The following is a 10,388-nucleotide window of genomic DNA, read 5'->3' as shown; positions in this document are numbered from 1 at the left end:
GCAAAGAAGAAAAGATGTATTCTATAGAAGATGATCGACGATAGTAAAATTGTCATGAAGAAGATATATGGAATAAGAGAGAAAGTAATGACATATGATCCCGATTGAAAATATTCACTCTATAGAAGAGTAGTCGAGAAGAAGCAAGACAAATATATTCACCATAGGGGCAAATTTTCATTAATACACCTGTCAGTGCCAATACATCAAAATATGTCATCCTTGAAGGTAATCACAATTTTGATTTATAAGATTATTAATATAATACTTCCAAATCAAAAGGGGGCAAGATAAGCAGAATATCAAGGATGTCAAAGTCTCAGAATGCCAATGAGGCCAAAGTCTCAAAATGCCAAAGTCTCAGAATGCCGATGCCATACATGAATGAAAGGCATACTTTCAAGCATATCAAGCAGATGAATAGTAGCTATCTTGACATTGCCATATCGCTGATGCAAGAAATTATTCCATTATCGAAATTTATCGAAATTGTTATTGTCGCCAAGCTGATACACCATCCTAATCATAAAAATATTGTAATATCATCAGCAATGGTGATATATCAATCATCGATTTGTTATTTTCAGTAAAGTCTATACAATCAACCATCATGTTAGTGATAGCGGTTTATCAAGGCAGCCAAGCTAAGCCCTATACGGACAACTACACATAAGACTTATATATTATTCGGGCAGCAGTGAGAAGCCAGTGGCCTTAAAAAGCCCGTATAGGCCATCACATGCATACCCATGCGGGCAGTGGATGGAGCTAATGACTAAAAGCCCTAAAAGGCTAAAAAGTCCACAACGGCCAGTCACGCATGAGACCAATGTCGCCTATAGAAATTCTAACAGCATCACGGGGAATGATGAAAATATCCTCCTATGAATGGGTCCAACCTTGCAAACAAAGAAAAAGTAAGAAATAGCATAAGTGCCCCAAATTTCTGGCTTGATTTCAGTAGTAAATCATGAGGACAAAGTCTTTAAAATAAAATTACCCCCTCATTGATGGATTGGCGGACTTGGATTTGGTACCTATGGTAGCTTTACGCACCCCATGAACTTTAGAGAGTTACTACAACCAACCCTGTGCTTAAATTCCATCGAGTTCACGGACCTGGTAGCTTCACTAGGCCCATTTGATGGATCGCGGTTTGTGAACTCCCCGGCCATGATAAGTCCAGCGAACTCATGAGAGTTATAGAGACCATTCGTGTAAGACGCGACTCCAACTACTTATGAGTCTAAAAAACTGTGTGATTGCTCCACTACTCAAGAGCTTAAACTATGTGATTGCTCCACTACTCAAGAGCCTAAATTGTGTGAAAGTGTCAAGTCCATTCATGTCATGTCAAGTCAAGTCTAGTTAAGTTAAGTCCAGTTACGTTCAGTTCAATCAAGTCTTGTCCAGTCAAAGTATGGTCAGTCAAAAGTATGTTAGTTTCATTGCTCAAGAGCATAAACTACGTGTGCATCGAGACCGCGACTAGGAGGATCCATGGGAGAGAGTTGCCCCCCGAAAATCTCTTCCTTCTAAATCTCTTTTCTCCCTCTTTGCAGCAAACCTAACCTTTGATACTACAGAAGAAGATCTTCTCTGCATTTTTGGCCGATTTGGGAAAATACAAGATGTCTTCTTGTCATGGAATAAATAGCTGAATCGTCCCCGAGGATACGCCTTCATCCATTTCTACTATGAACAGGATATGATTAATGCCATCCACTGTCTTCATGGCAAAAGAATCGATGGGAGGGTGGCCCATGTCACTTAGGCGAAAAGGAAATCGGATAACAGAGTCGCAATGCCTCCATCATCTTGCCCTGAAATCCACAGCAGTAAATTGCAAATAGCTCATCCATATCTGGAGGCAGCTACCAGACCTAAACCGGATGCAAAAACCTCACCGGAAGAGGGCTCAAGGGTCACTACCGTTGCTGATTCTAGAGCAGTGGAAAATCGGTTTCGCCGACTGAGTTTCGCCATGATGGGGACTGCAAAAGATTGGGAAGTTCGCATTGATCGTCTAATTACTCCATTGAAGAACCCAAATCTGAAGTTTTTGGAAGTGGAAATCGTAAGAATATCTGATACAAAATTTCTGATTCAATTCAAATCTGAAGCTGAGATTGACGCTTTCAAGAAAAATGATGTATTACAAACGGAAATGGGGCTTCAATTCATAGAAAAATGGTCTCCAGAGGAGGTTATAGGGATTGAAGGTGTTTAGATCCAATTGTTCGGTATCCCTGCTCATGCCTGGATCGAATCTGTCCTCCTAGATCTGGTGAGTTTTTTCGGTAAAATCATTCAAATCAATTCCAACTCTAGGTTTGGGTACTTTCAGGCGTTTGCCAGGATAAAAGTTATCCCACGTCCGGGTATTTCTTTCAACCAGGTACTGAGGCTAAGCGTATTGGGAAAGGAGTATCCCATTATTGCAGAGATGGAGCCTCTATTCAAGTGTGGTTCTCCCTCTTTTCCCCAACAAACAACAAAGGAAAGCACCAAGCAGTGGGTTATCAAAAGGTTTCATGGTAGCTCAGGGCTCCCATCAGATGTTTGTGGAAATGTCCCTACAAGTGTTGTAAACATTAACAACGGAATATTGGGCAACCATCCAGGGGTCTGTAATATTACTCATTTGAGTAAAGGTGTCCAAGCATACTCGGACGCAGATAAAGAAGTAGCCCCAGCCGTTGGCGTCTTGCAAGTTTCTGGATCTTGCGAAGTTGTTCTGACTGGAGACAGAGTCATATCAGGTGCTTGCGGAAGTGGCATACCAAAGGAAACTATCTTCTCAGCCGAGAATGTTAAGTTAATCAAACAGGTTGCAATAGGGGTGGGGCCTATTATCATTTACAATTCTTGGGGAGGACAACAGGACCAGGAACAAGCTTTACATTTCGGTTTAACTGAGGCTGCTTCTGAGATGGACAGAACAGATGCTCAAGCTATGTGTCAGGAGAATCGTCAGATTGATCTACCTGCTAACCACTCTTTAGTCTTTCTAGGTGAGGCCGATCTGTTGGATAGAATGCAGCCTTATGCTCAGCCTCAACTGAGCATAATCCCAACGGCCAACCACCTGGATATCATTTATCCTGAGGAATTCTGGGACAGGAATATTGATCCCAATGATGCAAGGCTTTCTTCTATGATATCCAAAAACCAACATCATTCTCAGGATATGACCCAAGAAAAGATTCAAAATTGTGGTAGGGAAAATTGTCTCCCAGATCTGAGCTCCAATTCTACATCTTAGAGAATTAACATGCCTGATAGAGATGTCTTAAGGGCTGGGAATAGAAGTGGTGGACAATCTATTTCTCACAGGCACAACACCGAGTCGGCCATCAACGCGGATCAGCCCCTCTCTGAATTTCTCCCATTATCTGATTATCAGCCTACCCTGCTATTGGAATCCCCCTGCAATGAAGCTGATATTACTCACACTCTTCCTCTGCCTTCCCTAATCCTTGTTCCATCTCCCAAGTCTCCCAAACAAATCCACCCTTCTTCCAGCCCGCTCCCTCCATTTGCAACCAAAACCTAGTTGCCTTCTTCAACCTTTCTCCTTCAGTTTCTCAGATGGACCCCTCTACAGCAGACTCATGCTCCTCTCCACGGCCCATTCAAATGATCCCAGGAATCTTGCCCTCCTTCTCCAGATGTTTTTTGAGACGTAACAAAGCTCGCTCGGAAGGTAGTACGCCACTTCAAGTTGATCAGCAGTTCAGCAACAGGATCTCTAGCAGATTTGTCAGGATGGTGGGAATGGTGAACTAGAATTGGCGTCCCGGAAAACAAATTGGGTGAAATTATGGTTGACCTATCCTTATTCTGTGAAAAAGTGCAAACCATCTCCTCCCATCAGGTTGACGTTGATTCCTCTGTTGTCTGATTGTCGACTAAGAACAATGCCCCCCAGTCACCTACTCGAGTTCAACATCCTCCTCCAGCGAACAGACAAACCAGAAAATAGTGTAGCAGACCGTTAGATAGAATGCAATCTTCAAGTGAATGGTACAGCCGCTTACAAAAACTGAAGCGTCGGGCAGTAAATTCAGGATGTGTCATGGATGGATAGCACAATAATATGGAATGCGCATGGAGTCGGTAATGCACTTATAGTAAAACTCCTCAAACGAATGGTAAAGCAACATAATCCCTGTCTTTTGGCGGTATTGGAACCCATGCTTTTTTACGGTAAAAGGGTAGCGCTAGGCCTAAAGTTGGGCTTTCATTGCTTAGTCTCAAATGGTGATTAGGGGGGAAAATCTGGATTTTCTTTAAGAATCAGATGAATGCTTCGACGACCATGGTTTTAAATCAGATACTGACTTTATCCTTCGCCCCTGCTACCGGGAGTGAGACGATCTCTCTCTCGGTAGTGTATGCTAGGTGCTGCAAAATTCAAAGGCAATTGCTATGGAATGAGATTGAAGTTCTTAGCAGAGTGGCCCAGGGGACATGGGCCATTGCAGGTGACTTTAGTGACAAAGTTAATAGAAAGAAGAGGGAGTTGCACAAACGATGCTTCTAGCATGTCGGAATTTGTTGAGATGATCCATAATTCTGGCCTCATTGACGCAGGATTCGTGGGCAATCCATTTACTTGGTGCAACAACCGAGAAGGGAATGCTCGTGTTTAGGCCAGGCTGGACAGAGTGCTTCTAAACTCCAGCTGGGTGACTGCTTTTCCTCGGTTTCACATCGAGCATCTTCCTAGACTCAACTGTGACCATGCGTCGTTGCGCCTCGTCTTCCCTTCCCAAGATCCCCCAAAGGCCGGGCCTTTCAAATTCCTCAGAATGTGGACACTGCATGACTCTTTCAGTCAGCTTAATCAGAAGGCTTGGTCGGGAGAATGCTCCCCTCAGTCGATGATCGATATCCAGCTCAAGTTGAAAAAAACAAAACAGCTGTTAAAAGTGTTGAACAAGGAAACTTTCAGCAATTTTTTCTTCCTCATCCAAAAAGTTGAAGAGGAGCTCGACAGGCTCGACTGCAGTAAGCAATCTGACCCTTCTAAAGATCTGTCCCACCGGTACATTGATGCTAAACAAAACCTCAGCCATCTTCACCTCATGCAGGTCTTCTGGAAACAAAAATCCAGGAACTCTTGGCTTCTTGAAGGAGACAGAAACACCAAATTTTTTCACTCGTTGGCAAATGAAAGAGTCAGAAGGGCTTCCATTACCTCGATTAAGAATGCGGCTGGGGAAACGGTCTCTTCTAGCCAGGATATTAAAGCTGAAGTGGTCAGGTTTTTTGAGGATATTTTTCAGGCTGAATCCACCTCCTTCAACGCTAATTTCATTCAAGCTATTCCCCGGGTTATCAACCACATAGATAATGCCTCTTTATTATCCCCTCCTTCGATAGAGGAGGTTAAAGCGGCGGCACTCTCTATGCCTAGAGATGGGGCTGCAGGTCCCAATGGCTTCTCGGCCGCCTTCTATGCTTCATATTGGGACATTGTTAGAAGCGACATTCTCAAAGCGGTGAGGGCCCTCTTAGAGGGGTCCGCTCTCCCAAGATCTTTCACTTCAAATCTTATCTGCCTTATCCCCAAGACCCCTTCAGTGACTTCCTTTTCGAATTTTCGTCCTATAAGCCTGTGTAACGTTATTTATAAAAAAAAATTTGCTAAGCTTTTAGCTAACAGATTAGGTTTGCTTTTACCTAAGATGATTTCGCAGGAACAAGGAGTGTTTATTCAAGGGAGATCGATTGTAGAGCATATCGCTCTAGCCCATGAGATGATTCGGGATATAAATAGAAAAGTTCGGGGAGGCAATCTCATTCTCAAACTCAACCTCGAGAAAGCCTACAACAGGGTGAATTGGGATTATCTTAAACAAGTTCTCCTCAAATTCAGTTTCAACCAAAGATGGGTTCAGCTCATGGAGAGTTGTTGGGGGAACAATTGGTTCTCTATCCTTATCAACGGGGAACCGGCAGGCTTCTTCAAATCCAACAAGGGATTGAGGCAAGGGGACCCACTCTCCCCCGCCCTTTTTCTCATTGTGATGGAATCCTTCTCAGCAAATCTAAAGCTTATGATTGCAAGTGGCGGATTTCAGCAGTTTTCTAGGCACAGGGGTTGTCCCGTCTCCTCTCATTTGCTCTTCGTCGATGATATTCTTCTATTCACTAACGGTAGAAGGGATTCCCTCCTGCATCTCAACAACTCTCTAGCTCTATTCCAGTCAGTGATAGGCCAAAAAATTAGCCTCTAAAAGAGCAGATAATTTGTTATAATGATCAATCTCCAGCTAGAACCAGATCTATCGAGCGTATTCTCGGGTTTCAGAAAGCCAGGGATGATATCATCTATTTGGGGGCGCTTCTTCACTTGGGCAGAATCAAAGCTTTGGCGTTTCAGTTTTTGGTGGACAAGGTTGACAGGAAGACTTCTGGGTGGGCTGGTAGACTGATTTCTCAAGCAGGCAGAGTCACACTTGTTTGTCATGTTTTGAGCAGTATTCTCATCCACATCCTATCAGCAATGCACACCTCTCACCCGGTAATTGATAAGATTGAAAGAAGTTTTTCAAATTTCTTCTGAGGTTAGGCCGATGGGAGCAGGAAACACCATTGGCTAGCACAGAAAAAGATTACAAGACCTACAGAGGAAGGCAGATTGGGTATTAAGTGCTTAAAAGATGTCATGGATGCGCATCATCTGAAGCTAGCCTGGATAGTCAAGCATGGAGATCCTCATGGTCCTTGGGTTCAGTTAATGCGAAGCAAATATAGCAGGGATATTCATTCCAATGCGCCAACAACCTCCTCTCCTATCCCATCCCCGCTTTGGAAGCATGTTAGGTCCTTTCTTCCCATGCTCTCTGAGTCGGTTCAGTGGTTGATTGGTAACGGCAAACTTAACTTTTGGTCTCACAATTGGCTGGGTAGGGGCCCCCTCCAAAAGGTCCAATTCCTCCTGAACTTCAAGATCTGCAACTGAAAGATGTTTTTAGTCGTTCTGACCCCCTCCCTCCAGCACGGGTGTTCTCCCTTCTGCCTTAATCAATAATTAATGATATTTTCAATGGCGGGTTTGCAATCTCGGATGATCCTCCTCAGTGCTTCTGGCCGCTCGAAGTTACTGGTAACTTCTCTGTTCAATCAGCTAAGAAATTGCTGAGACCTCCAGGCCTACCCCTGATTTGGCCTTCTTGGATATGGCTCGGCCATCTCCCCCCAAAGATCTCCATTTTCTTATGGAGAACTCTTCAAAATGCGATACTTGTTGACAGCTACGTCCAAGCCATAGGCGTGGCCATTGCCTCCAAATGTAGATGTTATCTTGAAGATTTGAATCCCTCCCCTCAACTGGAATCCATCTCTCATCTCTTTCTTTTTAGTCGCCATGCTCAAGCTCTTTTGGCTTCTTTCAATCAACTGTGTGGTGTCCCTCCTCTTCTCCACAGCTCAATTGTAGGTAAGCTAAACCATTAGTGGAATGCATCAGCGCCAGATGCAGCTCCTAAATCTGTCAGAAATCTGCTGTCAAGCCTCATTCTATGGGAGATTTGGAGCTCCAGAAATGGCACAGTCTATGACAATTTTCCATGATAATCTCAAAATATGTGGCCCGTGTAAGATGGTGGGTGAACCTGGCTTTGGGAGCGGATTTAATGGATAGCATTGGTTAGCCTCGCGGCTTAAGACCGATGTCTTCGGTGAACAACCATCGACGTCCCTCCTCTATTCTCGTGAAATGGAGTTAGCCAACTCCAGGTTGGGTCAAATTAAATGTGGATGGATCGGTGCTCGGTAATCTTGGCCCCTCAGGCGGGGGAGGCATCTGCAGGAATGATGAAGATACTTTTATTTTCGGTCACTGCAGCCTACGGGGTTGGTTCAAATAACATGGCGAAACTCCGCGCTATTCATGACGGGATGACGCTCTGTTTGGAAAAAGGATTGGACAGGGTAATTGTCGAAACTGAATCAAAATTATTATTTCTTGCTCTCTCAACTCAGTCAAATATTCCTTGGAAGTGGAAACCTTGGCTGTCTATAATCAATCGTCTATGCCGGATGGGAAATTTTTCTTTCACTCACACCCTCAGAGAAGGTAACGGTCCGGCAGATGGCATGGCTCGAGAAGGGAGTCGTCTTCAACAGTCTAGGATCTATCTTCATTCTTCGTCCCTTCCTCTTCTCGTCTGTGGTATGATCTTCCTCGATAGGATAGGAATTGGTTCGCTTAGATCGTCTAACTGACTTGGTTCCCTTTTCCTTCAAAAAAATAGGAAATCATAGCAGTGTTCTCGGCCTTGGTCCTTGTGGGACCCTCTTTGGGTCTTCTTTTCTATTTGTGTGTGTTACATGATAGGTGTGGTCCTCTCCCTTTTTGTAAGGACCCACTCGAAGGGCTGTAAATTTTGTTGATTAATCATATTCTCAGTTTTAAAAAAAAAAAAAAAAAACATGTGCATCAAAATGTTGCAGATATATATTTCACTTAAGATATACTGAAATGTGCAATTGCCTGATGAAAATCTCAAACATTGATTAAACAAAATACAAAAATGCATTTCCCTTGAATTAGGTTCAATTTACAGCAACAACAAATGCCTTCAAATATTGGCAGTTCTCTATTAAAAAGTTCAAATCTTCAAGATCAATTACTAGTCTTCAATTACAATACATTTATTCTGCTGATAAGAGCTGCGAGGTCATTTTGTCTTTTACCTTCTTAATGATAAAGAAATATTATCTCACAAAATTCTCAAAGGCAGTGGAGAATAAACTAGTGAAGAATTATCATTCTCTTTTGGATGATCTAAAGATTCAGATATATTCTTCAAGTTCGTTAAAGAAGCAGAAAATGTTATCCATCTTTCAAGAGTATCAGCAGACTTTATTTCATAAATATTATCTTCTGGAGATATCCTTATACAAAGTTAAAGTGAAAAGGAGACATGATCTATTTCTTCAAAGTAATCTATGCCTTGGTCTTTCTGATAATTTCTTATACGTAGGGGGAGGAATCCATATGGTATAATCTACTGAGCAATAATCGTATGCTAAGTAATATTGATGATCACATCCATGCATCCAACTATAAGAAGCATGAGCTAGATAATTATAACCGGGTAGTATGAAGCATGATCCAGTGTGAACGTTCAAAAATTGCTTCTATATCAAGGCCCAGTTATATATATAGTCCGATGTCATAACTTCTTACTGTTCTAGTAATGATATTGCAAGCCTCCGAGTACTGGACCTGATGAAGACAAGGGATATATGTTTGTCAATTGCAAGTCTCCGAATACTGGACCTGATGGAGACAAGCAATACATGTTTGTTAAAAGAGATGGAATCATTATCAATAACTTTTATATCCTCTGGAAAGTTATTAAATGGAATTAAGAGAAGTCTTATATATTTTTCTGAATCAGCAAAAGTCTAAGAAAAATATACTCTTAGTCAGCTTATGAAGAAATTCCAAAGAGCACAAAGTAGAAAAGACTTAACGGTTGAACCTTTAGAGCCAGAAATGACATATCCAAAAACACGATATGATGAGTAAATAATGCAACAAATGCAATGTAGAGCATGATGATAAGCACAAAGAGGAGACAACTAAATCATTATCATATTGAAAATATTACAATCATTCTAAAAAGTTTTCAATATATACTTTATGAAATTAAATTGGAAAATTACGATACCTTGAGATACTAATTTCAATTAATTTGGCAGGAAAGATTACTATTCAAAAGCTTGGGTTATGCAGATCATGAATAAAGGAGACAATCGAAATTGAGATACTAATTTCAATTAATTTTGCAGGAAAGATTACCATTCAAAAGCTTGGGTTATGCAGATCGTGAATGCAGATCGTGAATAAAGGAGACAATTGAAAAGATTGTTGTAGTAGGAGCAACATTAAAGAACAACTCCCTAGACACAAAGTTCAAAGAAAGAATTGCAGGAGTTAATCAAAGAGACTGTTGTAGCAGCAACATCATTGAAAGATAGTTCTCTGGTCAAGTTACTCAAAGATGAAGTCGTCACAGCTGTTACTGTGATAGGTTTTGATGAAAAGAGAATTTTATCCTCCCTATTGAAGCATCCGTTCGACACTACTTGCTGAGGGCATTCAATCTTCTGGTCGAGTGTGATCATTCAGTCTTCCATGCAAACATGATCATCCAGTCATCCTTCAGTCGCAATTCATTCGAGCTCGATTCCTTCGACTATGATTTGTTTGACAAGCAATCTATTAGAACATGATCTCTCCAAGTTTGATTCTTTGGGCTCGATTCTTCAGTTCTTCGGTTAGGCGATTTTTCTCTGTTATATGACTATATTTCATGAAGAATCCTTCTCTGAAGTAAAAGATTTTTTATGTAGAAGAAGATCGA

General features: G+C 41.8%; 1 protein-coding gene across 1 annotated transcript; it reads left to right on the top strand.

The window, feature by feature from the left end:
• The first annotated feature begins 3,274 nt into the window (after positions 1–3,274).
• Positions 3,275–10,117, top strand: LOC131244283 (uncharacterized). The gene is made up of 6 exons (XM_058243917.1): positions 3,275–3,495; positions 4,688–6,214; positions 6,370–6,532; positions 7,093–7,450; positions 7,859–7,944; positions 9,956–10,117. Exons 1-6 carry the CDS (start codon positions 3,275–3,277, stop codon positions 10,115–10,117), a joined length of 2,517 nt encoding a protein of 838 aa, XP_058099900.1.
• Positions 10,118–10,388: the final 271 nt, after the last annotated feature.

This window comes from Magnolia sinica, chromosome 4 (assembly GCF_029962835.1).
Source record: "Magnolia sinica isolate HGM2019 chromosome 4, MsV1, whole genome shotgun sequence".
Classification (NCBI taxonomy): Eukaryota; Viridiplantae; Streptophyta; class Magnoliopsida; order Magnoliales; family Magnoliaceae; genus Magnolia; species Magnolia sinica.
This window is presented reverse-complemented; position numbering and strand designations above follow the sequence as displayed.